Source organism: Lipomyces japonicus (genome assembly GCF_038497905.1).
Source record: "Lipomyces japonicus strain CBS 7319 unplaced genomic scaffold V1514scaffold_13, whole genome shotgun sequence".
NCBI classification, from domain to species: domain Eukaryota; kingdom Fungi; phylum Ascomycota; class Lipomycetes; order Lipomycetales; family Lipomycetaceae; genus Lipomyces; species Lipomyces japonicus.
Genome location: NW_027117825.1, coordinates 39,519 through 65,774, shown reverse-complemented (window position 1 = coordinate 65,774; position 26,256 = coordinate 39,519). Strand labels below are relative to the sequence as shown.

The 26,256-nt window shown below is 48.5% G+C and overlaps 16 protein-coding genes across 16 annotated transcripts; 11 read left to right on the top strand and 5 right to left on the bottom strand.

The window, feature by feature from the left end:
* The first annotated feature begins 98 nt into the window (after window positions 1–98).
* V1514DRAFT_328717 (uncharacterized protein) lies at window positions 99–3,415 on the top strand. The gene is made up of 3 exons (XM_066927219.1): window positions 99–327; window positions 392–483; window positions 543–3,415. The coding sequence occupies exons 1-3, from the start codon at window positions 126–128 to the stop codon at window positions 3,312–3,314; spliced, it is 3,066 nt and encodes a 1,021-aa protein (XP_066784080.1). The 5' UTR covers window positions 99–125; the 3' UTR covers window positions 3,315–3,415.
* Window positions 3,330–5,277, bottom strand: V1514DRAFT_305134 (uncharacterized protein). The gene has a single exon (XM_066925646.1). The coding sequence runs from the start codon at window positions 4,854–4,856 to the stop codon at window positions 3,381–3,383; it is 1,476 nt and encodes a 491-aa protein (XP_066784078.1). The 5' UTR covers window positions 4,857–5,277; the 3' UTR covers window positions 3,330–3,380.
* V1514DRAFT_328712 (uncharacterized protein) lies at window positions 4,811–5,277 on the top strand. Its single transcript, XM_066927218.1, has 2 exons — window positions 4,811–5,157; window positions 5,201–5,277. The coding sequence occupies exons 1-2, from the start codon at window positions 4,960–4,962 to the stop codon at window positions 5,228–5,230; spliced, it is 228 nt and encodes a 75-aa protein (XP_066784079.1). The 5' UTR covers window positions 4,811–4,959; the 3' UTR covers window positions 5,231–5,277.
* Window positions 5,278–5,299: 22 nt separating this feature from the next.
* Window positions 5,300–6,123, top strand: V1514DRAFT_328711 (RNA polymerase III subunit Rpc25-domain-containing protein). The gene has a single exon (XM_066927217.1). The coding sequence runs from the start codon at window positions 5,395–5,397 to the stop codon at window positions 6,052–6,054; it is 660 nt and encodes a 219-aa protein (XP_066784077.1). The 5' UTR covers window positions 5,300–5,394; the 3' UTR covers window positions 6,055–6,123.
* V1514DRAFT_30584 (uncharacterized protein) lies at window positions 6,084–6,511 on the bottom strand. The gene has a single exon (XM_066925661.1). It carries the CDS (start codon window positions 6,496–6,498, stop codon window positions 6,112–6,114), a length of 387 nt encoding a protein of 128 aa, XP_066784076.1. The 5' UTR covers window positions 6,499–6,511; the 3' UTR covers window positions 6,084–6,111.
* A 57-nt stretch (window positions 6,512–6,568) lies between these two features.
* On the top strand, window positions 6,569–7,718 carry V1514DRAFT_328709 (SRP40, C-terminal domain-containing protein; the record flags this gene model as incomplete). The annotated part of the gene is given in 3 exon segments (XM_066927216.1): window positions 6,569–7,081; window positions 7,100–7,347; window positions 7,429–7,718. Coding segments are annotated over 3 exon segments (863 nt in total), but the record flags the coding sequence as incomplete, so codon positions are not given.
* A 310-nt stretch (window positions 7,719–8,028) lies between these two features.
* Window positions 8,029–8,505, top strand: V1514DRAFT_263947 (velvet factor; the record flags this gene model as incomplete). Its single annotated transcript, XM_066924782.1, has 1 exon — window positions 8,029–8,505. A coding segment is annotated over one exon (477 nt), but the record flags the coding sequence as incomplete, so codon positions are not given.
* Window positions 8,506–8,684: 179 nt separating this feature from the next.
* On the top strand, window positions 8,685–9,943 carry V1514DRAFT_351515 (carbonic anhydrase). Its single transcript, XM_066929460.1, has one exon. The coding sequence runs from the start codon at window positions 9,167–9,169 to the stop codon at window positions 9,833–9,835; it is 669 nt and encodes a 222-aa protein (XP_066784073.1). The 5' UTR covers window positions 8,685–9,166; the 3' UTR covers window positions 9,836–9,943.
* Window positions 9,912–10,594, bottom strand: V1514DRAFT_328703 (uncharacterized protein). The gene is made up of 4 exons (XM_066927215.1): window positions 10,420–10,594; window positions 10,250–10,346; window positions 10,091–10,185; window positions 9,912–9,992 (listed from the first exon to the last, which is right to left on the bottom strand). Exons 1-4 carry the CDS (start codon window positions 10,552–10,554, stop codon window positions 9,969–9,971), a joined length of 351 nt encoding a protein of 116 aa, XP_066784072.1. The 5' UTR covers window positions 10,555–10,594; the 3' UTR covers window positions 9,912–9,968.
* A 56-nt stretch (window positions 10,595–10,650) lies between these two features.
* Window positions 10,651–12,999, top strand: V1514DRAFT_328701 (acyl-CoA N-acyltransferase). The gene is made up of 4 exons (XM_066927214.1): window positions 10,651–10,717; window positions 10,772–10,845; window positions 10,917–12,049; window positions 12,108–12,999. The coding sequence occupies exons 1-4, from the start codon at window positions 10,674–10,676 to the stop codon at window positions 12,819–12,821; spliced, it is 1,965 nt and encodes a 654-aa protein (XP_066784071.1). The 5' UTR covers window positions 10,651–10,673; the 3' UTR covers window positions 12,822–12,999.
* Window positions 12,779–14,484, bottom strand: V1514DRAFT_328699 (WD40-repeat-containing domain protein). Its single transcript, XM_066927213.1, has 4 exons — window positions 14,115–14,484; window positions 13,997–14,029; window positions 13,765–13,880; window positions 12,779–13,646 (listed from the first exon to the last, which is right to left on the bottom strand). Exons 1-4 carry the CDS (start codon window positions 14,115–14,117, stop codon window positions 12,902–12,904), a joined length of 897 nt encoding a protein of 298 aa, XP_066784070.1. The 5' UTR covers window positions 14,118–14,484; the 3' UTR covers window positions 12,779–12,901.
* Window positions 14,485–16,053: 1,569 nt separating this feature from the next.
* V1514DRAFT_328693 (P-loop containing nucleoside triphosphate hydrolase protein) lies at window positions 16,054–18,780 on the top strand. The gene is made up of 2 exons (XM_066927212.1): window positions 16,054–17,667; window positions 17,738–18,780. Exons 1-2 carry the CDS (start codon window positions 16,176–16,178, stop codon window positions 18,559–18,561), a joined length of 2,316 nt encoding a protein of 771 aa, XP_066784069.1. The 5' UTR covers window positions 16,054–16,175; the 3' UTR covers window positions 18,562–18,780.
* V1514DRAFT_328691 (uncharacterized protein) lies at window positions 18,616–20,557 on the top strand. Its single transcript, XM_066927211.1, has one exon. It carries the CDS (start codon window positions 18,873–18,875, stop codon window positions 20,448–20,450), a length of 1,578 nt encoding a protein of 525 aa, XP_066784068.1. The 5' UTR covers window positions 18,616–18,872; the 3' UTR covers window positions 20,451–20,557.
* A 51-nt stretch (window positions 20,558–20,608) lies between these two features.
* V1514DRAFT_29984 (uncharacterized protein) lies at window positions 20,609–22,169 on the top strand. The gene has a single exon (XM_066925521.1). It carries the CDS (start codon window positions 20,768–20,770, stop codon window positions 22,085–22,087), a length of 1,320 nt encoding a protein of 439 aa, XP_066784067.1. The 5' UTR covers window positions 20,609–20,767; the 3' UTR covers window positions 22,088–22,169.
* Window positions 22,170–22,196: 27 nt separating this feature from the next.
* Window positions 22,197–23,380, top strand: V1514DRAFT_367007 (ras family-domain-containing protein). The gene is made up of 3 exons (XM_066929852.1): window positions 22,197–22,414; window positions 22,483–22,637; window positions 22,704–23,380. The coding sequence occupies exons 1-3, from the start codon at window positions 22,331–22,333 to the stop codon at window positions 23,152–23,154; spliced, it is 690 nt and encodes a 229-aa protein (XP_066784066.1). The 5' UTR covers window positions 22,197–22,330; the 3' UTR covers window positions 23,155–23,380.
* On the bottom strand, window positions 23,206–26,164 carry V1514DRAFT_328685 (WD40-repeat-containing domain protein). The gene is made up of 4 exons (XM_066927210.1): window positions 25,990–26,164; window positions 25,821–25,933; window positions 25,665–25,759; window positions 23,206–25,600 (listed from the first exon to the last, which is right to left on the bottom strand). The coding sequence occupies exons 1-4, from the start codon at window positions 26,005–26,007 to the stop codon at window positions 23,235–23,237; spliced, it is 2,592 nt and encodes an 863-aa protein (XP_066784065.1). The 5' UTR covers window positions 26,008–26,164; the 3' UTR covers window positions 23,206–23,234.
* Between the last annotated feature and the right edge of the window lie 92 nt (window positions 26,165–26,256).

The window sequence follows — 26,256 nt, the reverse complement described above, 5'->3', positions numbered from 1 at the left end:
TTGTATTTAAGGTTTACACATAATATATTGAACACCGGGTAACACTACTCGCGATGCTCTTGAACACATCAAAATTTGATGAAAAAGTTCAGGACAAAAGAACACACACAATTACTCTGCTAGCAATGACAAGTGTCAAGAGGCCCTTAGGCGAAGAACATGTGTTAAATAAGCGATTAACTTTATCTCAGAAAATATTTGTTCGATCACGGAAGGGACGAGCCACGAAGATCGTGCAAGAACATTACCTGCGAACAGATATCCCATGCTCGTCACAACTTTGCCCCGCCTGTGCGCTTAATCCGCCGACTGATTCGTCAGGTAAAGGTATGTTAATTATAAAATAGACTAGGTATACAATGTTTTGCATGAGTTGACATTTTATTTAAAGCGCGGCCGTTTGTGCTTTCAAATGATCCACCGGTATCAAAGAAATGGGGCCGGCACTATGTCGTGCCAGACACGAACGTGTTAATGAAAGGCGTATGTAATATATATCTCATTATAAATAGTTTAAATTCTGATGCATGTGGGGTTTTTAGATGGATTTATTGGAGCATTATTCTGCATTTTACGACGTTATTGTGTTACAAACCGCCATGGATGAACTGCGCAATCTTAGCTTGCCGTTGCACAACCGGTTGCGAGGACTGACGCGCAGTCAAGATAAACGGTTTTATGTTTTTCACAATGAATTTCGTCAAGAAACATTTGTAGAGCGTGCAAGTGATGAATCAGTTAATGACCGCAACGACAGGGCCATTCGAACCGCCTGCGTATGGTACCGGGAGCATTTAACTGAGTCGGTCAACAGTGGCGGCGACAGCAGCATTAACGTGCCCACGATATTGCTGCTTACAAATGATAAGGAAAACAAGCGCAAGGCAGAACGTTTGGGCGTTACGGCAGCGTCATTGAACGAATACGTGCAGGACCTGCCCAACGGCGACGTGTTGGCGGACATGATTGCGCAGGACACGACGGATGAGCCAGCAGGATCAGAAGATGGCGTGAATCATTACACGTATCGGGAATATTATTCAACGTCGCGGATTCAAGGTGGCATTAAGGAAGGCGTGTTGCATCAGGGCATTATTAACGTCAGTCAGTATAATTTTCTTGAAGCCACAGTAACCGTGCCATCTTTTGATAAGCCGTTGTTGATCTTGGGCAGGGAAAGCATTAACCGTGCCATGCATGGTGACATTGTGGTGGTGGAATTATTGGCCAAGGATCAATGGAAGCATGCGTCAACCAAGATTGTGGAGGAGGAAGAAATTGCCAAGAATGATAATCCGGATAATGATGACGGTGACGAAGCAGAAGCCATCGTGAGTGCTCGTGAACGAAGAGCGTTGATTGAAGAAGCCCATGTCGCGCAGCAAGAGGCAAAAGGAAACACGGCAGCCGAATTTCGGATTCAGCCCACCGCAAAAGTCGTGGGCGTGGTCAAACGTAATTGGCGATCGTATGTGGGACATGTTGATTCCAAATCCGTTTCCACCACGATTGCTGCCAATGCCGGCCGTAGGCAAACGTCAGTGTTTTTGATCCCCATGAATCGATGCATCCCCAAGATTCGATTGCGAACCAGGCAGGCGGCCAATCTTTTAGGCAAGCGAGTTTTAGCCGCGGTTGATTCATGGGAACCAACATCACGATATCCGGAAGGTCATTTCATTAGGGTCTTGGGTGACCTGGAAGCCAAGGATGCCGAAACGGAAGCGTTATTACTGGAATATGACGTCCAGTATCAGCCGTTCACGCAATCCGTGTTGGATTGCTTGCCAGTGGAGGGCCACAACTGGCGCGTGCCTGCGGATAAGAAGAATGACGGTGGATGGCAGGGCAGACAAGATCTTAGGGACCTGTTGGTTTGCAGTATTGACCCTCCAGGTTGTCAGGATATTGACGATGCCTTGCACGCGCGCAAGCTGCCGAATGGCAATTATGAAGTTGGCGTGCACATCGCCGACGTGTCACATTTTGTCAAGCCCGACACGGCGATGGATAGCGAGGCCGCGTCCAGAGGCACGACCGTGTACCTTGTTGACAAACGTATCGATATGTTGCCCGTATTGCTTGGCACGGACCTGTGCTCGCTTAAACCGTACGTGGAACGGTTTGCGTTTTCAGCCATTTGGGAGATGACGGCGGACACGGCCGAGATTGTCAACACCAGGTTTACCAAATCGGTTATTAAATCCAAGGAAGCGTTTAGTTATGAGCAAGCCCAGTTGCGAATCGATGATGGCTCACAAACTGATGAACTAACCGAGAGCATGCGAGCATTGTTGCGGTTATCCAAGGTTTTAAAGCAACGACGCATGCAAGCTGGCGCGTTAAACCTGGCATCACCCGAAGTCAAGGTCGAAGCCGAGAGCGAGACTTCGGATCCGGTGGAGATGCCGGGCGTCAAGAAATCATTGGAAACGAATTCGTTAGTGGAAGAGTTCATGTTGCTGGCCAACATTAGCGTGGCGGGCAAGATCTATGACGCGTTCCCGCAGTCGGCCATGTTGCGACGACACGCGGCACCGCCGGCGACAAATTTTGAAGTTTTGAAGGACCAATTACGGGTTTGCAAAAAAATGGTGTTGCGAACGGACACGTCGAAAGCGTTGGCGGACAGTTTGGATGCCTGCGTGGACCGTGATGACGAGTACCTAAACACGGTCGTGCGCATCATGGCCACGCGGTGCATGCTTGCGGCGGAATATTTCTGTTCCGGCACAATGACCGAGGCCGAGTTTAGGCATTACGGATTGGCATCACCGATTTATACGCATTGGACGAGTCCGATCCGTCGATACGCTGACGTGGTTGCGCATCGGCAATTGGCAGCTGCGATTGATTACGAACGATTGCACGAGGGACTTCGGGACAAGCCCAAGTTGGAGACCGTGTGTCACAACATTAACCGGCGGCATCGCAACGCGCAATTTGCCGGCAGGGCATCGGTTGAATACTATGTCGGCCAGGCTTTGAAAAACCGGCAACGTGGCGACCGTCAGCAGCAACAGCGGGCCATATTAACGGACGGCTACGTGATTAAGGTTTTCTCAAACGGCATCGTCGTGTTTGTGCCCCAGTTCGGCATCGAGAGCACGATCCGGCTGACTGATATCAGTCAGCCGGAGCCGGCCACTGAATTTGACGAGGCCGAGTACACGTTGGTTTTCCACCCGCACAAACAGGATGCCGAAGTGCGCGTGCAGTTGTTCGACAAGGTCGTGGTCAAGGTTGACACGGTATTGGAAGAGAGCACGGGTAAGCGCAAGGTTGCCATGAAATTAGTCAAGCCCGAGATTTAGAAAGATTTTTTGTTTGTGTATATATAAAAGAGAGTTGAAAAAAAAAATTGTATATTTTGCTAGTAATTATGAAGCAGGTAATGGATTGTTTTGAGCAGGTGTAGAGTCGGCATCGTGTTTGGGTGATTGCAGAGGCGGATTGAGTGAAGCTTGCGAAAGTAAGCGTGCAACCTTGTCCACGTCTGCACTTTCGTCTGTCGCGCTTTTTTGTTGTTGTTGTTGTTGTAGTAGTAGTAATTCTTCAAATTCTTGTTCGACGGCAAGGTCGAGTTCAGACTCGGTGGTTGAAGACACAGGCTCGGCCAACGCATGCGACACTTGATCCGTATCCGCCACGGCTTCGTTCACGCGATCGAGCAATTCATGTACGGAATCGACGCCGGCGTTTTCATCACCATCAGCAGCAATCTTGGCCGCCTGCTTGTTCAAGCCTTGCAAGGCGGGCACGGCATCGTGCAACAGCTCGACCACGTGCACGTTCGTTCTGGCGGCCTCGATCGACGCGGCCAAGGTTTCGAGTTGCAATCTCGACCGCAGCATGATCGCGACATGGGATTCGAGTTGCCTGGCCGTGGCCAGGTCGGCCTTGGCCAACGTGCGGTCCGCCAACGCGACCACGTGAAGCCTGGCAGTGTCGCGTGCGGTCACGGCCGCAGCGGATTGATTGGCAATGTTGGTGCTTAATTTGATGATGGCCTGACGAATCTTGGCCGCCGCGATTTCGTCTTGCGTGATGGCAAGGTTTTCGGGCTTGCTTGTTTGATGAACGGTCAAGAACTTGATGACTTGTTCGGCGTGGTCAACAATGGCGACTGCCAAGTCGCGACTCACGTACGTGATCAGCAATCGCAGGTCCAGGGCGGTCACGTCCGGTACCAAGCCATGCAGCGCGTCAAACGTGAAAACCGCATGATCAGATTCGCGCACGGCGACAAGTAATGATGCCGCCAACGTGTCCAGGTTTGCCAAAATGACAAGGTCTTGTTCAGTGTCCTTGCCGCGGTCGTAGCCATGATGATTACTGGTCGTGGCAAGGATAAATCGGTTAACCGTGTGAGTAATGAACGTATCCCTAAAAACCCATGACGCCAACGATGCAGGCGCGCCATAGATAAATGACAATGCAGACGACTTGGCGGTTGAATAAAAAGATGATGATGATGATGAATATGATGAATGCAGGTTTGCAAGCTTGCCCTTCTTGATCGACCCAACATGATTTTCAAACTCGGCCAAGGTCACGGCCTGTCCGGACGCGAGTAATTCATGCCGCACAATGTATAACCCAGCCGGGTCTGGTCGTGCTGCAGCAACCGCGAGTGCGTGAGTCAAGGCCGGCCCGAACCTAATCACTGTGCGGTGGTCATGGTGATGCAAGGGAAGGTCACGACTTGCCAGGCGCGTGGTCAGCAGGCTGGACCATGCGGCCGTGTTTGCGGCATACCCATCCGGATTTGCATCACGAAGATTAATGAAATCAGCAAATAACGAATCCAGCCTTGAAGGCGTGAATGCCGGGTGGCCAAACAGGTTCGTGGTCATGAATAAGGGTGTGGTAATAAGAGTTGTTGTTTGATTGTTTGTTTACGACTTGGGCCGCGCATTAGGAAGATTACGTCGTGGGTTTTTTGTTTTTTTTTGGGTCATGGCAAACAAGGCTCAAACCAAAGGCTGGTTTTTAGTCAGATGCATTGTGCAACCGGGTCAGTGGTTAATGAGCCTTGTCATAATTGTAGTTCTGTTTACACACTTTACATGGTCTACATCCGGTTGTGGGTTCAGTATGTTTAGTTTTCATTCAAACGCACTCGTGTCAACCCCGCCTTGCTTTTGTTTTGTTTTGGTTTTTTTTTTTTTTTTTTTTTGAACTCGACTTGATCCTGCAGACATGTTGTTTTTTTTTCTCTGAAAAGTGAGGTTGAAGGTTGGATTACATGTATTCAAAATCAATATAGTTAGTTGGTCTATATACTTATGACGCCAAACTCTAAAAAAAATTATTGTGTAAATAGAAAAAAAAAACAAGCCCAAAAACAAAAACAAAAAAAGAAAAAAAAAATACTATACGACGAGTCCATGCATGTTTGTGTTGAGCAAGATTTCAGATTTGATTAGGATCGTGCCGGCCAAGTTTGACAAGCCAACTTTGGAAGCAGTTGAGGACGAGATTAATGGCAAGTATGCAAACAAGGTCGTGCAAGGCGTCGGCTTGTGCGTGTGCGTGTATGACGTGGTGACGATAGGGGACGGCCTGATTCGGCCTGGTGATGGCAGTTCTTACATTCGATGTACGTTCCGGGTGATTGTGTTTCGACCGTTCGTGGGTGAAGTCATGACCGGGTGGATCAGTTCCTGCACGGAGGACGGCATTCGCGTGCGCATGGAATTTTTCGATGAGGTTACGGTTCCCAAGGAATATTTGTTTGAAGGATGCGTTTTTGTGGCCCGGGAGCAGGCATGGGTATGGCGAACGCCGGACGGGCCGGAACTGTACCTGGATACGAACGAGCAGGTTCGGTTCAAGGTTGAACGAGAAGTGTTTACGGATCAATCACCGGTCGGCCCGCGCAACGAGGTCAACGGCGATGACAATAACAATGACGCAAACACAAGCGCAGCATCAGGAACAGCAGGAACAGGAGCGGGAGCAAGCAGTGGCGCGCCTCGGCCGACGCCGGCGTATGCGGTGGTGGGTTCATGCCAGACGTACGGCATGGGCCTGGTGACATGGTGGGACTAATAGCGCCATGGTATTGAATTATTTATGTACATTAATGACTTTAAAAATATATATATTTCATGACAACCGGTTCCTGTATGCGGCCAGGTTTCGCTCCAACGCTGCGGCCTCGGCCATGGCCCTGTCCAACGCAGCCACCAGGTCAGCCGGCGTGGACGATGCCGATGCGGCCTGGCTGGCAGCAGCAGCGTCAATCTGAGCTAGTGCAGCTACAATCCGACGATCGAGCGCGCGCGACGAATCACGTCCGGACCAGTTCATTTCGTCCAGCGTGTCGTCGATGCCGGCCGCGGCGGCCTGCACGTGAGCGTTGGCATCATGTTGTTGTTGTTGTTGTTGTTGTTGTGAAGTATCGCGCTCAGCCAAGGCGCGATTATGAGCAGCCACGGTTGCATCTGGCACAGCGGTGGCCACGGACCGGAACATGGGCGCGTGCAGGTCCATTGGTGAACAGTTTGTCACGACTTTACGTTCGAAATGTTCATGTTGATTTGCCCCAGTTGAGTAAGCGTCACGTGACTATTACCAGGGGCAGCTGGGCGGCTCAATAAATTTTTTTTTTTTTGCAAAAAAAAAAAGCCTAAAAAAAAATTGTTTACCAGTTGAGTTCCATAAATATATATATACGTATTAGACATAGAACATGGCAGAGCAGGCTACGGCACGGGAAGTATTGCCATACGTGCATGAGTTTTTGGTCCGACATGGCTTAAGCAAGGCAGCCAAGGCGGTGGTGAAAGAGGCGGGCAAGAAGGCCGAGTTTGCCAGCGTGCGGTTTGCCGGTGAAGACGAGGAGGAACAAGGTGATGATGAACGAGAGAACGTGCCAGTGGAAGTGTGGTATTATCTTTGGCGAGAAAACAAGACCATGAAGGATTTGCAAGATGAAGGATCAGATTCGGACTCCAGTTCGGATTCAGAGTCGGATTCAGAGTCGGAACCTGAATCCAAGTCCAAGACGAAGACCAAGACCAACTCCGAGTCAAAGTCAGAATCCAGTTCAGAATCCAGTTCAGAATCCAGTTCAGAATCAGAATCAGAATCAGAATCAGAATCATCTTCTAGTTCTAGCACTAGCACTAGCTCTAGTTCAGAATCAGAATCAGACTCTAGTTCAAGTTCAGAATCAGACAGCTCAGAGTCGAGTGAAGATCAACAAGACCCGGCGGACTCGGCTGAAAACACAACCACGGCAACCACGGCACGTTCCGCCGCCGGCAACGGCCGCAAGCGAAAAGCCGGTGACGACGACGACGGCGAAGACGACGCCGAAAATGGCAACGGCCAGTCCGGGTAAGCGCGCCCCCTTTCCCGCCCCCGCCCCCTTCTTTTGTTTTGTTTGATTTTGCATGGCTAGCTAACCAACCGTCGTAGGAATCCAAACAAGCGATTTTCCCGCATTGACCGAACCAAAGTCTCGTTCGCGTCCGACGAGGTCATGGACAACACCTACAAAGGTGCGGCCGGCACCTGGGGCCAGCAGGCCAACGCGGTGTTGACCCAGGTCCGCGGCAAGGGCTTCACCAAGAGCAAAAACAAAATGAAGCGCGGCAGTTACCGCGGTGGCACGATTGGGTTTGAATCCGGCAGCTTCAAGTTTGATGATTAAGTTTGCATGTACAAGTGAAAAAAAAAAAAACACAAAAGACGAATTGTAGTCGAGTATTGTATAGTATTATATTATATATATCGTACGTATGAGTAGTACAAGTACTGCTACGGGGTGAATGTTTGTCAATATAATTCAATTGCCAGAATATATATAAAAGTACGATAATCCTGGCCCTCCTGGTTCGGCCTCCGGCCTCGATCTTGCGCACGCTCGCCACCAAGTTGGCGGGCGATCAAGATAATAATAATGATTATGACGACGACGACGACAAGATTAACAATCACGGCGTCTTACTTACGATTCGGCAGCATGCCATTCGAGCCAAGGCTGCAGGCTTGAGCACGTCGGCCAGGGCATTGACCGACCGCAAACCGGTGGACCCGCCACCGATTATCGAACTCACCATCAACGGCAACAACAGCAGCAGCAACAACAATCATCTACACGACCGGTTTTTCTTCATGTGCGCGACCTTGCACGAGCCGGACCGGGACCGGTCGGTGAACATGCGTGCGTGTGACAGCATGGCCGGCACGCTGGTGTCTTCCTTGCACCGCGTGCACCTGGACCACAACAGCAACAGCAACAATGCAAGCAGCACGAACGTGTTTGTGTTTGGCGACCTGTCGATCAAGATCGAAGGCCGGTTCAGGCTACGGTTCTGCCTGTTCGAGACCATGCCTGATCACGACGGCCACGGCGCGGCCACGTTCGTGTCCGCGGTCGTGTCCGACGTGGTCACGGTTCACTCTGCTCGCACGTTCCCGGGCGTGCTTGAATCGACAAAGCTTTCGAGGATGTTGTCAGACCAGGGCGTGCGGTTGCGGCTGCGCAGCGACCCGGCAAGCATGCACCGGCGGCGACGACGGCGGCGGTCTTCCGAGTCCGACCACGACCATGACCAATATCATGATCACGATCACGATCACGATCACGACCACGACCACGACCACGACCACGACCATACCAACATGGTGGACGAAGGCATCGGCGTGCGGCCGCAGCTGCCTCGCAAGCATTTTAGCCTGACATTGCGCCTGCCCGTGCCAGCCCAGCCGAATCACGGCCATCAGCACGGGTCGGGCCCGCCAACGTCGTTCGACTTGGCTGCCGCGACGGCCACACGGAACCGGTTACGTCAGATCTAGTCTGCCCTCTTGTCAATACACTTGCTTGTTTGTCATAAAATTATGATGCGTAATACATTATGTAACATGAAAATTACACTCCTGCCCACCGGCCCACCGGCCCACCGGCCCACTTGCCTGCCTTATACATCATGACATTTTTCTCCCTCGACGCTTTCGCATATCCATCCAACTTACTGTCGCAATCCTTCACGTCTAATCGTCACTGAATTTTTTTTATTTGTTGTTTTTGGTTTTTTTTCCCGCCGTCACGCTGTCGTTGTCGTTGTCTTCGTCGTTACGTGCGTTGCTGTGTTTGTCGCCCAAGCCGTTGTCCAAGTCGCCCCGTTTAGTCAGCATCGCCACCAGATCCATGTCATCCCAACCGTCACCGTCGGCGCCAAACTCGTTCCTGGCTCCGCTGTTGCAGGCCAACGCGGCATGGGCTGCCCGCCAGGAGCAGGCTCACCCGGGCCTGTTTGCCCGCAACGGTGCCGGCCAGTCGCCGCAGATCCTGTGGATCGGTTGCTCGGATTCGCGGGCCGGTGATCAATGCCTGGACCTGCCTCCGGGCGAGGTCTTTGTGCACCGAAACATCGCCAACCTGCTGCCCAACAACGACGTGGCGTCGTTGTCGGTCGTGCAATTTGCCGTCGACGTGCTCAAGGTCAAGCACATTGTCGTGTGCGGCCACTACGACTGCGGCGGCGCGCACGCCTGCTTCGGCAACAAGCAGCTCGGCGGCCTGCTCGACACGTGGCTGCGCAACCTGCGTGACATCAAGGTCAGGCATGGCAACGAGCTCGACCAGATCCCTGACCAGGTCGCGAAAGTGAACCGGCTGGTGGAGCTTAACGTGGCTACGCAGGTCCACAACCTGACCCGGTTGCCGGTCGTGGCCGATGCGATTGCCCGCAACCAGCTCGACGTCACCGGCGTCGTGTACGACGTGGCCTCGGGCAAGTTGGCCCAGGTTGACGTGCCTGAAGACTCGGCTGGTCACGACTACCGGCTCGTCAGCAGCGCGACTGCCCTAGAGTAATTGCATAATGGATAGATGTGGAATGACTTTGCTTAGTGGTTTTGTTTTTTCTTTTTACAATATAGAAAAGTTTTTATGTATATAGTTCAAAATGTAGTTATTTATTTAGATGATGTGCTCTTTTTCTGTATGCCTAATCGTCCCACACCCGGTTCGCCTGCTTTCGGTTAGCCATTCGTTCACCCTCCCGTACCGTACCGTGCCGCCGCTGCTGCTGCTGCCGCTACTACTGCTTTGCATATAAATCATATTTACCTTCCATGTCGACGACAACTCGAACCCTGGCCGAGCACTCAACTCGTCCGTCTGGGCACGAAACCGGCCCGTCAACCGCAAATCCCGTTCAATCACTAACCGAGTGTTAGCCCACCCGCCCAACGTAAATTTCTCATCATTTCACCCCGTCGCTCTTACTTAACCGATCCCAATCATCCTTGTTCAATCGTTGCTTCTTGCCATCATTCTTCAATGTCGAAAAAACGGTTGATCCGGTGGCAGCGACCACAACCATCTAACATATTGGTCTCTGGTCAACCAAAAAAAAAATCTCTTCACACACAACTCAAACGCATGAGCCCACTCACAGTAATAATCACGCCGTAAGGCAATAAAGCTTCAAATGGAATCATGCTTGCTCTCTGGTTTTTATTTTCGGTCCTCGCAGCAAATAAAACAATACTCGTTGCCCCCCGACCGCCATTTTCTTTAAAATTCCGCATTTTCTGATAGGCCAAACGTACGACCCCTAACCCACGCGCTTCGCCGTGGTTTAGTTTTTGAATATTGGACATGATTTTGGTATTGTTATGACAAGGCGATGACATCAAATTGACGCGTCATGGCCAGGCGGTTGCGATCCACCCCGGCCCTGCAATCATGCGAGTACGTAAACACCGTGCAATTGACATATTTTATGCTAACATGATCTTTTGCAAGCGCATGCGGTGAGCGGTTTCAAGCCAACACTGTCGACCCGGTCACGGCGTGTCACGACTGCGGCCGGCCATCAGGTATGTCATGGCCCGTATTGGTATGAAGGAATGCACAAATGATTAACACGGGGGGGTTTTTTTTTGCTTAGTTCACGATCGATGCTTGCAAGTTTTACGGTCTTCTGCGTTGCGACGCAGCAGGCGGACCATGCCGGCGTGGGTTTGTGCTGATTGTTGTGTTATGCAGGCCAGGCCTCAACGCGTGCGACAACCAAGACGGCAAGAACAAGAACTACAGTCACAAGAGCTACAAGAACAAGAACAAGAGCAGCAGCAAAATAAAGATGAACAGCTAGTGCAAAACCAAAGTTCTCACGGCCGACAACGACGACAACAACAACGACAACGACAACGACGACGACAGCGGCGGCGGCGGCATGGTTCAAAAGCGCACGCACGTTCCGGCTTGATCTCATTTGCGCCATCATCAGATTCTTCTTCCTTGATTGCCAAATTCAACCTGCGCAAGCTGGCATCTCACATTGACGTGACAAAGCCCAACATGGCCATAGCATCTTACCTGTCGATCGACCATGCGCCATCGTCCTCGTCCTCTTCACTGATGCCCTATGCCGGAGTCGTGAAGGGCAAAGATGCGGATACGACAAGGACCACACCGACGATCACGGACAGGATGGTTTTCGCAAAGACGTTGTATTTATCGCAGTCTGGTAATGTTGCAGATTCAGATTCATCAAGCATGACTACGTCGTTATCGTCGTCGTCTTCTCCTTCTTCCTCTCACAATGACAGTGAAAGTGATAGTGACAGTGACAGTGACAGTGATAGTGACAGCAGCGCAGTCACAAACACGGACACGTTAAATCCGCATTCGATATCTAAAATTAAATCGATCCGGTTTGCAAATTTCGATATTGCCACTTGGTACACGTCACCATACCCGCAAGAATATAATCAACACGCCACCGTGTATGTTTGTGAATACTGTCTTAAATACATGAACTCTGAATTCATCTTTTGGAGGCATCAAGTTAAATGTTTAAAATTTCATCCTCCCGGCGATGAAATTTATCGTCACGATAATATTTCCATATTTGAAGTCGATGGCCGCAAGGAATCATTATATTGTCAAAACTTGTGCCTCATGGCAAAATTATTTTTAGGGTCAAAAACGTTGTATTACGATGTCGAACCTTTTCTGTTTTATGTCATGACTGAAAACGATGCCACCGGTTGTCATTTTGTTGGATATTTTTCAAAAGTGAGGCATTACTCTTTTTTTTTTTTTTTTTTCAAAACTAATGAACTGAGGGGTTTAGGAAAAATTAGCCTCGTCGATCTATAACGTGTCGTGTATTCTAACCTTGCCAATTTATCAACGCAAAGGTTATGGCAATTTTTTAATATCTTTTTCTTATTTGCTTTCACGTCATGAGGGCAAGACCGGCACGCCTGAAAAACCACTTAGTAATTTGGGATTGGTTTCGTATCGCAATTATTGGAAGCAAGTTATTGCTCATGAACTGAGCACAATCACGACCGCGACCGTTTCGGTTTCGCAATTGAGCTCGCGCACGGGCATGACACCGGACGACGTGATTTGCGGGTTGGAATTGTTAAACTGCATCGTGCGGGACCCGATCACGGGCACGTACGCGATCAGGATCGATCACGCAGTCGTGAATCAGGTCGTGCAGTCCTGGCAAGCAAAATCTTACTTGAGCTTGCATGCGCACGACTTGGTATGGACGCCGTTAGTGACCGGCAAGTCCGGGGGCATGAATTCGTTGTTTCATTATTATCTTCAGCTGCAGCAAGACGAAGTCATGACCAATCATGACCACGTTGGCGCCAACAACCATGAAATCGAAATCGAAATCGAAACCGAAACCGAAAATGACAATTATGAACCCGTGCCGGACGTTCCTGCTCGCAGGTTCGTCATCGTGCCGCCGCAATCACTGGCAGGCGTGAAGCCAAAAAATCCTCCCCATACTCCGTTACGCCGGTCTACTCGTCATCATGTATTATAATAAATATGATAAAGTAAGAAAAAAAAAAAAAGAGGAATATTTTTTTTAAAAAAAAAGTGTTTCTATATGTATACATTAATTTACTCGTCAATCTCACCTGCTTGTTCCCATGTGCCTTGCAAGTTCTCCTTCCATAATGTTATCTTGTTATCACCACTTGCAACCGCCAGCACGTTACCTGAAAGCGACCAACTAACTCGCCACACCGTATCCGGGAACTTTGTATTCGTGTTAGCTTCGCTTGCGGAACCTGATGGTTGCAACACGGTCTTGGTCCAATTTTCCGCTGCCGAGTCCTGCGTCCACACAATCACGGACCTGTCCTCGGACGCTGACGCCAAATACGACCGCGGCAAAACCGAGGGTGCCCATGCCAGGTCCCGGATCCAATCCGCGTGCGCCTGCAAGCTTGCCTGTTCCACGTAATTATTAGCCGTGTCATCGAACCGCCACACGCGCACGACGTTGTCCGACCCGCCGGACGCGAACCGCTTGCCACCTGACGGTGCCCACACGACCGCGTTCACGGCACCGGCGTGCGCGCGCACGGTTACGGAACTCAAACTGCCATCGTCAGCAAACGCGATGACGGACACGGTGCCGTCGGACGATGCGGCGGCCAACACCGCGCCGCCGTCCGTGATGGGCGCCCACGAGATCGAGTTCACGGATGCGTCGTGCACGGCATGCGTGGCAATGGAGGACCACTGACCCGAAGACTCGTCCTCACGCCAAATTATAACCTTGCCGTCGTATGATGCTGATGCGAGCACGACTCCAAACTTGGGGTGCGCCCATGCGACTTGCCATACCGGACCTTCATGCCTGTTTGCTCAATCAGTTTCAATCAGCTCCACCACCACCATCACCATCGTCGTCGTCGTCGTCGTCGTCGTCATCATCATCATGAGTTTCAAAAAAAAAAAAAAAAGGTTTTACGTACCCGCGAAGGGTTTCGATCAGCTTATGTTGATCACCATCGATTTCAAAAATCTTGATCGTCCTGTCTGATGAACTCGTCGCCAGTCGCTTGCCATAATAATCAAGAACCGCATCATGCTACCATATCATCAAGATTAGCCAATTTGCTTCAATAAAAAAAAATATTATGTATATATTGTCTGCCATTGGCAATTGGCAGGCTTATTTGCCCTGCGAGCGTGAGGAATACATACAATTACATCATCATGCAGGCTGCCAACTTGTGTCTAAATAAAAAAAAATTTGTTAATACCAGAAACACATATTCAAATCAACACAAACAACTAATTGGCTTGTTGAATTAAAACTTACCATCTTTGCTGGTTGCTCATGAGTTGCTAGACTATGGTCAGTTTGGCCCCCATAGTTAAATTGAAACCAGGCACAAAGCGCTGCTATAGGTATGCCATACCTGCATTATGGTTTGTTTTAATGGTGCAAACGCAATGGTGTTGTCGCGTAAGGGCTCAAAACTGCAGCATCCAAACCAAAAACAACCTCAATATTGATCACCATGACTGATATTTTAAATCTATGAGTTAGTTTATGTTTCGGAGTTGAGCATGTTGTCGAACACGGATAATGGGGAAAATTAAATGTTGAATTTTGGAACAGGAGTTATTTTATACCAAGCCGGGGTTTAAGTCACACATCTTTGAGGACCATGTATGCATTCAATTGCATACTTGCTTTTTTTGCATTGTGCTTGAATTTTTTATTTTTCGGAAATTTTGGGAATGGGCAACAGGCGTGGGATATGTTTGCTCAATTTTGGCCACTTTACGTACAACAGAAAGATGCTCTGCTAGTACTCATGGACTGGTAAACTGCATAGCCTTGCCATATTTTAGGTCACATGAGTGCGAAGTTTGGTGAACTCGGAGTTGAACTCGGAGTGCACACCAAAGAGTTTTCAGACTTTTGCTTGATGAACACAACTGCTCGTAAGAACAATTTGATTGATGCCTTCATTGAATGGTGTGCCTGCGGGGCTTGTACCGCAACTCACAATTTGTTTACTAATAGTTTACATGTTTTGATTTCGGCCAGAATGCAACATTGATAATTTACACACTTTATAATTTTACAAGTTACATTGACTGTCCTTTTCTTAACTTGCTTTGCCCAAAAAAAATGGCAGCTACTGGATACCTAAACATGATCAAGTTTCGACTACGCAACACGTTCTCAAGCAGTAACAATAAGACTAATGCAAAAAATGACAAAAAAAATTTATTCTTCAGCATGATTAAAAGAAAACAAGCTCATCACCATCACGATGACACGACCACTACCACGACAACGACGGCGGCAGCTGGCGTCGTATTCATGGCAACCGTAACCACCGGTACCGCAGCAAAAGCCAGGACGAACTTGCGAGCGTCCGTGCGACGGCACCTGATCAGTCAAGCAGCCAGGCGCAGGTCGTTGTATCTGCGACAAGTCGTGGCAAAATCTGAGCAACAGCAAGCCCTGGTGCAGCCGTGTTGCTCATCGTCGTTGTTGTCGTTGTGGTGCTCAAAATTAAAAGTATGAATAAAATAACACTGTTCATGTTTCTCTTTTTTTTTTTACTGGCTTAATGACGCTTGCACGGCGTTATCGATCGCAAGCCTTGCCTGGTTCACGCGAGCAATCAGGCCCGGCAACGCGGTGGCGTCAAAATCCACTGCCGTAGTAAACGGTCTGACATGGTCATCTATAGTCGTCATAGTCGCCGTCGTATTGTTGTTGACTTGCTGGACAATATCCCGGCCGCCATGGCCAGCCTCGTTATGTTCCGCCAAAGCAACCAATGCCACGGCTTCATCCAACACAGCCTGTGGCACGACAACTGTACCGGTGACCACAGTCGCACGATCGTCATGATCACCACGCACGTCAATAAGTGATGTTTTCAAGCTCGCCACGGCGGTGGCTAATTCCTTGATCGTGCGCAAGTCAGTCATGATTTTGGCTTGCAAGATTGAAATATGTGCCGGTACGGCCACTAATCCCTGTTCGTCGTCGTCGTTGTCGCCGTCGTGGTTATTGATGCCGGTGTCGACAAAATCATCGTCCCATGTCTCGGGGGATTTAGCTAACCGATATGTTTGTTAGTACAAACCCCAATTAAAACATATATTTTGTCCTTAAAATACCTCTTACGCGAGATTGTAACTTGCTCATGATTATTATTATTATTATTATTATTACTTGTTCGACCTTGAATGTGTAAATAATATTTGTGAAAGGATTTGTGGTTGCCAGGGGCTGCTTCGGTAAAACATCATTGAGCCGCGCGGACGAGCTTTAAAAAAAAAAAAAAAAGAATTTCAACCGAAGCCGAGTTGATAAACAATTGTTTGGATATCCATCTATATTTGATACAAAATGTCATCTTCATCGCTGGCCGACCAAGTTCGCAAGGCCGCACCGTCGATTGACTCGGTAGTTTCAGAATACTGTGCCGGGTACGTATCATACCTGGCATCGTCGTCAGCATCAGCTGCTGCCAATGTTGAATCCGAAGTCACGTTTGTGCGTGACCTCTTGGTTAACGCCGGCGCATCCACTCGTGCCGTGACAGCGTTGGCACAGAATTTGTTGGCCGAATTGGTGCCGTTGTATAAAGCGAAAGCAGCTGCTGCAGATCATGGCAACAGTGCGGTCGGCAGTGGTACGAGTGGTAGTGGTGGCGGCAAATTATTGGACCAGGCATTAGTTATCGGCGCTCAACGGGATGCCATGTCGTCAGTCGGATTGTTTGGCACGACGATCGATTTGGATGCGGTCGGTGGCCGCAAGGTTGATTCCAGGGTGGACAAGAAAAAATTAGAAAAAGCTGAACGCAAGATTCAAGCCAAGTTGGAGAAACGAGCTATAAAGAACGTGGAATATGAAGCTTCGAAACTAATCAACGCTGCCTCAACCGGTGAAGATTATGACGAATTTTTCTTAAAAGTTAATCCGTTGCAATTAGGAAACGGCGGTGGTGCTAACGGCGGTCATGCCAAGAGCAAGGACATCAAGATTGATAACTTTGATCTTTACGTCGGTGCCGGTCAACGAATCTTGTCTGACACGTCACTCACGCTGGCATACGGTCGCAGGTACGGCTTGATTGGTCAAAACGGTATTGGCAAGTCAACATTATTGCGAGCGTTGGCCAGGCGCGAATTGTCAGTTCCAAAGCATATCACGATCTTGCATGTCGAACAAGAAGTCCTGGGTGACGACACGCCGGCGTTGCAATCAGTATTGGATGCCGACGTTTGGCGCAAGCGGTTGTTGAAAGATCAAGATTCCATTTCAAAGCAATTGGCAGCTATCGATGATCAACTCAATGAGCTGCCGCAAGTGCAAGACGGTCAACAGCAGCAACAGCAACAGCAATTGGAAAATGACCGGGCAGAGTTAGACGCCACGTTAAACGAAGTTTTCGCCAAATTGACAGACATTGAAGCCGACAAGGCCGAATCGAGAGCGGCCACGATCTTGTTTGGATTGGGATTTTCGGCCGCGCAGCAACACAACCCGACAAATTCGTTTTCCGGCGGTTGGCGCATGAGGTTGGCATTAGCACGTGCATTGTTTTGCAAGCCAGACCTGTTGTTACTGGACGAGCCTTCTAATATGTTGGACGTGCCATCCATCACGTTCCTGTCCCAATACTTGCAAGGCTATCCCAGCACGGTCCTGGTCGTGTCTCATGATCGAGCGTTTTTGAACGAAATTGCAACCGATATTATTCATCAGCATTCTGAACGATTGGATTATTACAAAAATTCAAATTTCGACATGTTTTACGCCACAAGAGAAGAGCGAAGGAAAAATCAGAAACGGGAATACGAAAATCAAATGGCATATCGCAAGCATTTGCAAGGTAAGTTTATAAATTTTTTTTTTTTTTTTTTTTTTTTTAAATTAGTTTTCGCTGTCTAACGATGCATAAGGATTTATTGATAAGTTCAGATACAACGCGGCAAAGTCTCAAGAAGCTCAAAGCAGGATCAAGAAGCTTGAAAAATTGCCGATTTTGGAACCACCGGAGGAAGACCAAACGTTAACGTTCAGGTTCCCTGAAGTTGAAAAACTTTCGCCACCCATTATCCAGTTAGAAAACGTTTCGTTCTCGTACGATCCAACCAAGCGCACGATCTTATCCAATGTTGATTTGTCCGTGCAACTCGATTCCCGCATCGCCTTGGTCGGCGCAAACGGTTCGGGCAAGACCACGTTACTAAAAGTCTTGACCGGCCAGGCTGAACCGACAAAAGGTATGGTGCAACGAAACGCCAGGTTAAGAATCGGTTATTTCGCTCAGCACCATGTTGACAGCATGGACTTAAACCTGAGCGCGGTGGCATGGATGGCCAAGACATGGCCGGGCAAGAGTGAGGAAGAATACCGCCGGCATTTGGGCGCGTTTGGAATCACGGGCACGTTGGGATTGCAAAAAATGCAGTTACTATCTGGAGGTCAAAAATCGAGGGTCGCGTTCGCATGCCTGGGTTTGAACAACCCGCACATTTTGGTATTGGACGAACCTTCGAATCATCTTGACACTGCTGGATTGGACGCATTGGCGGAAGCGATCAATAAGTTTGAAGGTGGCGTGTTGCTGGTCTCGCACGACGTGACCATGATCAATCGCACGACCAGGCAGTTGTGGGTGTGCGATGACGGGTCCGTGACTCAGTACCATGGTGATATTGAGCAGTACAAGCGAGATATTCTGGCCAAGGCCGACTCGTCAGGCGTGGTTCAGAAGCACTAGTTACACATAAATATAAATCATGACATTTAATATATCAATTATGCTATATCGTGAACGTAAAAGTGATGGCAATAACTACATGTTTTCAAGTTTTAATTAAGCACCGGAATTGTGCGCGGCTCAGAGTTGCCTTTTTAGGTTTAGAGATAAAAGTGCCAACTTGCCTATCTGGGATTTATCGCATGCGTAAACAATCCAAAAGACCCCCGGAAGTCGCTGTATTTATATTGTTCCATATACTTCACTGATGCTTAGACCACAGACATAAGAGCAAATAGGTTTGTTCAATATTGAAACCAAGTTTAAATATCATGCTGCTTGAATTGCCGCATGAAGTGCTGTCGTCCATATTCGCCAGTTGCTCGCCAACGGACGTGCTGGCCGCGTCCGCCACTTGCAATTACCTGCGGTCGTTTGTGCTTAATAACGAGGTGCTCTGGCGTGAATTAATGCGGGCCGTGTTTGATGATGACGGTGACGACGGTGATAATGCAATTTTACAGGACCAGCAAATTGTCCATGTTCGCGCGTTTGAAGAGTTCAAACGAAGGACCGTGTTGCTGCTTCGCAACGGGCCGAATTGCCGGTCACAGTACGCCAGTGCGGAATATCGTGCGAGAGTGCAAGACGATCTTGTCCGGTTGGCCATCCGCCTGTTGGCCAATCACGCCTGCCGGAATTACGACATCTTGGCCAAGTCGCAATTATTTTCGGCAGTCGTGTTCGATCAGTTCCTGCCCGGCACGTTACCAGCACTTTATATTGACCGAGCATGGCATCCTTCAACATTACCACCGGCAACCATCGGTTTACATCAGCAACCGGTTGACATGCTCCGTCTCGTGTTTGGTCACCGCATGGGGTTAGCGCCGCTGACGCATTCCATATCGGACATTCAGGCCATGGTCTATAACTCGAACCGGTTCCCGCTGTTTGCAACCACCAGACCGGAAATTGGCCATCTTGACGCCGGGTCAATTTTCACTCATGGTAAGCGGCGACGGCTGGATCAGCAGCAGGACACGCTGCCAGATTCTGCGTGGTCGGATCAAAATTTTGCCTTACTAAAAGACCCGGCCAGGATGATGCCGAATTTTGCCACGCTGGTGGCCATTTTAAATTTTTTTGTCCATCATATCGATCACACGCCCATGGTTCGGCAAGGATTATGGCCTTTTTTCAACACGCCGCCAGATGGTGACGATTTGTCATTCAAGAATTGCACAGATTTGTCGTCCTTGTCGTTTGAAATGTTACCGGACTGGACCGGATTGTATGGTTATCTTGCGTTTTGGGATTTTGACTTGCTCCGGCGAACCGGGACCGCCAGCAGCAGGCGGCATGTACAAATTGATGATGCTGAATCCACCACTGCGGATATCACCATGACCACCACGACTACGACCACTATTCCCACAATACCTACGACAGTATCGATAAGACCATTTTCACAGTCGCGGGAGGGACAAGATATTCGGTACGCCACCATGCCGGACGTGTTTGACTGCATGCAGGTAATGGAGATCGACATCCCAGCCGTATCTGGTCCTGCTTGCTTTATCATACACGGCCGAGATAAACTTGATTATGTCGCCAAAGCGCTGATAGTTCCGCTTGAACCATGCTTTGGCTTGCCCGGGTTTGCCCGGTTTGGCATGCGCAAGCAATACGTGCGGGTGATGGATGATGACCTCAACACTGCCGGCGGACGTGACTTTATGAATCCTGATGCTTATGAGGACGATGATGAAGACGAAGTGGTTTGGGAATACAACGGCGTGTTTATTGCTGGGTCGAAAATTATCCTTGGCCGGTGGCGCGATGGCAATGATACCGGCAGTGACGACGCGGTTGAAGGCCCGTTTATTTTTTTTGCCGACGAGCTGTAAAGTATGCAAGTGTTTTTTTTTGTGAGGTGGTTTTTGTTTTTTTTAGGCTTATTAGTTTTGTATATATTCATGACCTGTTTTCATTCATTTTTCGGTGTTTTTTTTTTGGAATTGCTTGTACATATTGAAGTCATTGGGAAGGCGAATTATTTGTAGTTGGTTGATTACGTGACAAGTTGCATGGCCCATTACGTAACAAGGCGGCGCCGTTTCAGGAGTGTGCCCCTGAGATTTTTGAATATAAAGAATTGCATTCTGGGGTTTGCAATTTTGCATCTTGACGGTCTTTTTTTTTTTTTGGCAAACCATTTTTGGAAATGGCTTCGACAGGCGGGGTTTCAGTTATAAGTGCGGACATCAACACAAAGCTTTCGCCACGGCCGGCACAGGTACCAGCCAGCAAAACTTCGACGCCAGAAGCAGCGGCCAAGCGACTATTATCATCATCATCATCAGCAGCAGCAGCAGGCACAGTAGCAGGAGAAGCGACAGGCAAGCGGCGGCCACCGAATATTATTATTTCGTCGCCGTCATTGTCGTTGGCGTCCGGAACCGCGCCACCGGCAACCGCACCGGCGGGCAAGTCGGCCAAGGAAATCATCCAGGGCCTGGCGTTGCATTGCGTGTCGCCGGGCTTGCCACCCATGAATTACGAAATGATGGACGCCGTGTTGAAGGCGAAGGAGATTGGCGAGCAACAAAAACAGCTAATTGCGGCGGCACGATTGAAGCGAACAGGGGATACCACGACGGCGGCGGCAAGCGCGCCGGTTGTCATCACCGAGTCTGATAACGACGAAGACGACGAAGACGACGAAGACGACGACGACGAGGATGATGATGATGATGATGACGATGACGATGACGAAGAGGAAGAAGAAGAGAATGAAGACCGTGAGCGACAGCTACGACGACAGCCACCACAACTTATGGCGACAAAGACGTCGGCCTCGTTGAAGAAGCCGGTACGCAGGGCACCGCCGCCAGCCAACATCCACATTGTCGATCCAGTGCAGTACCAGTCAGCAGGTTATGAACGGGCGATCCGGTCGGCACCGTTAAGTCATCAGCGGCCACAATTTAGCAGGTTGCATGTTCAACCGACTCAGTCAGGATTGCGCAACGTGTTGCCGCTGCCGTCACATCGGCCTGACGACCGCACTAGGGTGTCACCCCTACAAGTTGGCCACGTGCTGCGGCCGCCGTTGCCATTGCAACCGCAAACGGCAAAGCCTGTGATGACTGGAGTTCAGCAGCAGCAGCAACGCCGGCGGTCGTCTCTTTTGGGTCACCAACAACAGCAGCAACAGCAACAGCAACAGCAAGCAGGCGAATCAACCCTGCAGCATGGCACGCGGCCTCATCATAATTATCAACAACAGCCTCATCAACACCGACAATACCAGCACCAGCATGCAACTTCTACGCGGCGACATTCACTACGTGATGAGTTTTGTGCTTACTGCTCTGAATACCGAACAGGCAGCCAGGAGCGCTACGAGCAGCCACAGCAACAATGGTCTCCGCAACCGCAGGCCAAACGGCGCAGGGTGGATGAAGAGCTAACGAAAAGAACGAGGTTTTTGGAATTATGTGCTGAAGCTTGGGATTTGTTTCATGAACACGATGCGCAATAAATTTTGCTGTTTTTTTTGGGTTGGCATTTATATAAAGGAAATAATAATTTGTAATTTCATATAGGTTGTAAACAGCCGCATTAGGCGCGGAAATAAATAACCGCATCATGGCGAAATACCTTTGCATCAAACTGATGTAATAATTCCATTTAACCCAAAAAAAAAAAATAGAAGGAGAAATAAAAAAATCAATAAACGGTCTATTGATTGTTTTGGTTCTCTTTTTTTTTCATCAGATCATTGATGGCCGCACGCAAGGAAGGCGCGGTTATCAAACTTGTGGTATTAGGTGATGCCGAAGTCGGCAAGACAGCTCTGACCGTACAGGTAATACGACTGTGTATTTTCAATCGGTTTAATTAGTTTGAGTTTTTTTTTAACTGGTGCGTTGCAAGTTATGCCTCAATCACTTCGTGGAAGAGTATGATCCGACTGTCGAAGATTCATATCGCAAACAGTTAATCGTTGACCATCAAGCCTGCGTGCTTGAAGTTCTCGACACTGCTGGTCGTGAAGAATATTCGTCTTCATTAAGGGAACAATGGATTCGGTAAGAAAAGTTTCATTTGGCATGTATGTTTTTCTTTTTATCCTTTTTGACACGCTAGCGCAACAGCGACGGCGAAGGTTACGTGTTGATGTACTCCATAACTTCGCAGCAATCGTTTGCTCGAATCCCATCGTTCGTGCGATTGATTGAACAGATTAAAGATACTGATTTGCCCATTCCCAAAATAATAATCGGTGCCAAATCAGATCGCGTGAACGACCGGCAGGTTTCATATCAGGAAGGTCAGCAGCTGGCCAAACGGTTGGATTGTGATTTTTACGAAGTCTCGGCAAAGAACGATATCAACATTCAGCGAGCAATTTTTGATGCCATCAGGACGGTTAAACGAACTCGATTAAAAGCCGCCGCTAACGGAACCGCGACAGCTTCGAACGTCAAGAATGGTAGCGTTGGCAGTAGCGTGGGTGGCAAGCCAAGCATATGCAACACTGTTAATAACAACAAGTCATTACGCAAATCAGAATACAAGGAAAGACAGTCTTGCATTGTAATGTAAAATATCATATACACGAACGCTTATGAAGAAATGAAGGGAAACGGAAAAAAAAAAATTATTAAACTTTTGTATTTATAGTTCTAATTTACAATATGCATGTAACTATCCATGGTGCCCTTTTCGGTCAAAAGGTATTTCAATAAATATTCATTCCCATCCGTAACCTTGGCCAACTCTCGTTGCAATTTTAATGTTGCCTTTTGCACACCTCTTAATTCCGGACCAAATTCTACTCGCCGTGATTTTAAATATTGGCCATGCGTGGTTACGATCGCTTCGATCCATCGCAAGTGAAATTCCAAATGTTGTGATTCTTCAATCACGGATGCGATAAACTTCAGCAATGGGGAAAGATAAACCACCGGCAACTTGCGGGCCACGATCGTAATGTCACGTGGATGAACGGACTCGTACACTTGATAAATCAAATACCGCTCATTCAATCTGAATGCCATGACTAATGCTTTAAGGTAATCATGCTCCTTGTTTAACACTGCCAGTGTCGTGGTCGGTGTCACGTCAATGTCCAAATCGAAAGGATCGAAAAAGAACGAGTCGTTGACTGAGTACACAAGCAAGCCTTCAGTAGACGCGGCCGCGAACGACCGACCGGTGGGATCAAACTTGATTGATGTTGACCGGATCGCAGGCCTGGTCTTGCGTACCGAAAGATCACCACGAGATGCCCCCGGTAAGGTTCGGTCGATTCGGTTCTCCAGGTCTGATGCCTCGCCTGCATCGTCAATCAACGACATTGGTCCGGCTTCGGTCATGTTTTTGCTGTTTAAAAACTCAACGGTTCCTTCTAATCCCATGTTTCGCGAGATTGTGTATTTGCGCAGTAACACTTCGTTGTCAATGTCGTACAGGCAAACATACTTCGAATTGCCACCGGCCAAGATACAACTGCCATCAGAGTTATAACTCAGCGTTCGGAAACTTTTCGATCGTGCCGAATTTTTGGCCGTAAACCTGTCGTCCGTGTGCCGGCCACCGGAAATATCATTCCGTCCCTCGATAGCACCAATCTGCCGGCCGTCTGCCACGTCCCAAAACGAAATCTGCCCTTCCAATGTTGAAATCGCAATCTGCTTCGAATCCGGCCGCAACGCGATGGCAAGGACGTCCGAGTTGAGTTGGAACGGCTCCACGTGCACGCGGCGGCCAAAAATATTCCACACTCGGACGGTCTTGTCCCATGACGCGCTGGCCAACGTGCCACCATCGTCGGCGAACGATAACGCTGACACGGGACCTTCGTGGCCGGAAAGCCGATCAAGTAACTGACCGGTTTGGACTGACCATAAATGAATGTCAAAATCATCCAGTGATCCTGCACACACGACTTCGCCACTGGGATCAACAGCGAGCGAAGAAAATTGGATTCGTTCCGGAGCAGTAAATGTTCTAAAATTTCGATAACGGATCAGGTCCCATGCCCGGATCGAGCCATCTAATGATGACGAAAACAAAACGTTGCCTCGTTTAGAAAACTCGACCGCGGTCACGGCAGACATGTGTTCCGTAAACGTGACGATCGCGAATCCGGATGCCGCGTCCCATACCTTGATCTTGCCATCGTCCGCACCGGTGATGATCTTGCTTCCATCCGGTGAATAAGTCAAGCAATTTATGGAATCATAATGACCCTGTTGTTTTAAAATGTACGATTCTGATTGCCATTCCCATACAAGTAACTGGCCTAATTTGGCAGCTCCGAACGCTAGCCACTCACCGGTCTTGTTGATCGTCACAAAATCAATCTCATTTTGCGAAATAGACAGCGTATGAATCAGGTTAAACTCGGGAAGCTCGTAGATGCCAAACACGCCGTTTGCAAATCCAACCACAAGAAGCTTAGTATCCGGATGGAACGCGGCACATTTAACCTTGGCATCCTGCTTGAATAAATCCTTTTTCGTAGTAACCCATCGCATTTTCTTTTCCTCATCTTCGTCTCCAAGAATAATGTCATCATCTTCGTCACGATCTTCAGTCTTGAATCCAGGAACTTGATACTTCCATGTGAACAACGCGCCGTCACGAGCAACCGTGTATATGGTTTCCTGATCTGCACTGAAGAACGCGCCAACGACCGAGTCGCGATGACCACCTAGCACTGTGGCAGCCGAACTGTCATCTGATGAAACCGAGTATATTCTGGCAGTCGAATCCTTTGACGTTGTCAGGAAAAAACGAGAATCTTTTGACCAAGTGAGCGAGTTGATTTCGGCGTGGTGTCCGGTATATATCCGGTGCCGCACAAACGGGTTAAACTCTCGATCCTGTCCGTGCTTGGGAGTCCGCCAAAGTTGAATCTGTCGAAACGTAGTAGCGGAAATAAAAGTGCCGTCGGGCGAGAACTGCAAATCAGTCACCTTGTCCTTAAAGTTGAAGTGATGCAGCACCGTTCGTCTAACAAAATTTACCAAAATTGCCCTGCCATCTAAAAACAAATACAAACTGTTAGTACTCGAAATAATTTATTATTATGTAAGGTGTGTGCTTGCCTTCGTCGACTGAGAGTAGTAATGAAGCTTGGGGATTTAACGCAATCCTTGCAATATTCTTTCTATGTTCGTATGAAAAAGTAAATGATTTATTACTAAACCATGTTAGATGATAATTTAAGAACGTCCTTTTTTGTTCATAATTTTCTTTCTTACTTTACTAGATCAAAGCAGCTGACCCTGTTGCCGACTGGACTTAGGATGCAAGTCCCATCTGGAGTAAAAACAAGATTTCCTTGCCGGTACACCGTACCTAGTAGATTAGAAAACTGTACAACGTTAAAACCGGGAAATTCATTCAATATATATGTCTACTCAGACTAACCTTAAAATCTGTCTTCATTTCTAAATGTCGCTTCCGTCACTGACCAAGAACGGGTTTGTCAAAGATCAAATAATTAAAGCAATTAAAGATTTACGCAAATTTTAAAAAAAAAATAATCAAAGTTTCCGCGGGCGCAAAAATTGATTTAAACTGGTAACATTCTGCAGCGGTTTTAAATACACGTATAAGAACAGAGACTCAGCTAAGAACTAATATAAAATATTGTAATAAATTAAAAGACGTAAATATATCTAATTGGCATTGCCT

Coding starts and splice junctions, on each gene's coding strand:
- V1514DRAFT_328711 (XM_066927217.1), top strand. CDS start 5,395: ATGTTTGTGTTGAGCAAGATTTCAGATTTGATTAGGATCGTGCCGGCC.
- V1514DRAFT_305134 (XM_066925646.1), bottom strand. CDS start 4,856: ATGACCACGAACCTGTTTGGCCACCCGGCATTCACGCCTTCAAGGCTG.
- V1514DRAFT_328717 (XM_066927219.1), top strand. CDS start 126: ATGACAAGTGTCAAGAGGCCCTTAGGCGAAGAACATGTGTTAAATAAG. Junction 328..391: donor GACTGATTCGTCAGGTAAAG/GTATGTTAATTA, acceptor TTTTATTTAAAG/CGCGGCCGTTTGTGCTTTCA. Junction 484..542: donor CGAACGTGTTAATGAAAGGC/GTATGTAATATA, acceptor TGGGGTTTTTAG/ATGGATTTATTGGAGCATTA.
- V1514DRAFT_30584 (XM_066925661.1), bottom strand. CDS start 6,498: ATGGACCTGCACGCGCCCATGTTCCGGTCCGTGGCCACCGCTGTGCCA.
- V1514DRAFT_328691 (XM_066927211.1), top strand. CDS start 18,873: ATGCTGCTTGAATTGCCGCATGAAGTGCTGTCGTCCATATTCGCCAGT.
- V1514DRAFT_351515 (XM_066929460.1), top strand. CDS start 9,167: ATGTCATCCCAACCGTCACCGTCGGCGCCAAACTCGTTCCTGGCTCCG.
- V1514DRAFT_328712 (XM_066927218.1), top strand. CDS start 4,960: ATGGCAAACAAGGCTCAAACCAAAGGCTGGTTTTTAGTCAGATGCATT. Junction 5,158..5,200: donor CTTGCTTTTGTTTTGTTTTG/GTTTTTTTTTTT, acceptor TTGATCCTGCAG/ACATGTTGTTTTTTTTTCTC.
- V1514DRAFT_328703 (XM_066927215.1), bottom strand. CDS start 10,554: ATGCGGAATTTTAAAGAAAATGGCGGTCGGGGGGCAACGAGTATTGTT. Junction 10,347..10,419: donor CTTACGGCGTGATTATTACT/GTGAGTGGGCTC, acceptor CCAATATGTTAG/ATGGTTGTGGTCGCTGCCAC. Junction 10,186..10,249: donor GGATGATTGGGATCGGTTAA/GTAAGAGCGACG, acceptor ACACTCGGTTAG/TGATTGAACGGGATTTGCGG.
- V1514DRAFT_29984 (XM_066925521.1), top strand. CDS start 20,768: ATGGCTTCGACAGGCGGGGTTTCAGTTATAAGTGCGGACATCAACACA.
- V1514DRAFT_328685 (XM_066927210.1), bottom strand. Junction 25,760..25,820: donor AGCTGCTTTGATCTAGTAAA/GTAAGAAAGAAA, acceptor AACATGGTTTAG/TAATAAATCATTTACTTTTT. Junction 25,601..25,664: donor ACTACTCTCAGTCGACGAAG/GCAAGCACACAC, acceptor ATTTGTTTTTAG/ATGGCAGGGCAATTTTGGTA.
- V1514DRAFT_367007 (XM_066929852.1), top strand. CDS start 22,331: ATGGCCGCACGCAAGGAAGGCGCGGTTATCAAACTTGTGGTATTAGGT. Junction 22,415..22,482: donor AGACAGCTCTGACCGTACAG/GTAATACGACTG, acceptor GTGCGTTGCAAG/TTATGCCTCAATCACTTCGT. Junction 22,638..22,703: donor TTAAGGGAACAATGGATTCG/GTAAGAAAAGTT, acceptor CTAGCGCAACAG/CGACGGCGAAGGTTACGTGT.
- V1514DRAFT_328693 (XM_066927212.1), top strand. CDS start 16,176: ATGTCATCTTCATCGCTGGCCGACCAAGTTCGCAAGGCCGCACCGTCG. Junction 17,668..17,737: donor ATATCGCAAGCATTTGCAAG/GTAAGTTTATAA, acceptor ACGATGCATAAG/GATTTATTGATAAGTTCAGA.
- V1514DRAFT_328699 (XM_066927213.1), bottom strand. Junction 13,881..13,996: donor GCCTGCATGATGATGTAATT/GTATGTATTCCT, acceptor ATGATATGGTAG/CATGATGCGGTTCTTGATTA. Junction 13,647..13,764: donor CTGATCGAAACCCTTCGCGG/GTACGTAAAACC, acceptor TTGAGCAAACAG/GCATGAAGGTCCGGTATGGC.
- V1514DRAFT_328701 (XM_066927214.1), top strand. CDS start 10,674: ATGGCCAGGCGGTTGCGATCCACCCCGGCCCTGCAATCATGCGA. Junction 10,718..10,771: donor CCGGCCCTGCAATCATGCGA/GTACGTAAACAC, acceptor ATCTTTTGCAAG/CGCATGCGGTGAGCGGTTTC. Junction 12,050..12,107: donor TTGTTGGATATTTTTCAAAA/GTGAGGCATTAC, acceptor TGAGGGGTTTAG/GAAAAATTAGCCTCGTCGAT.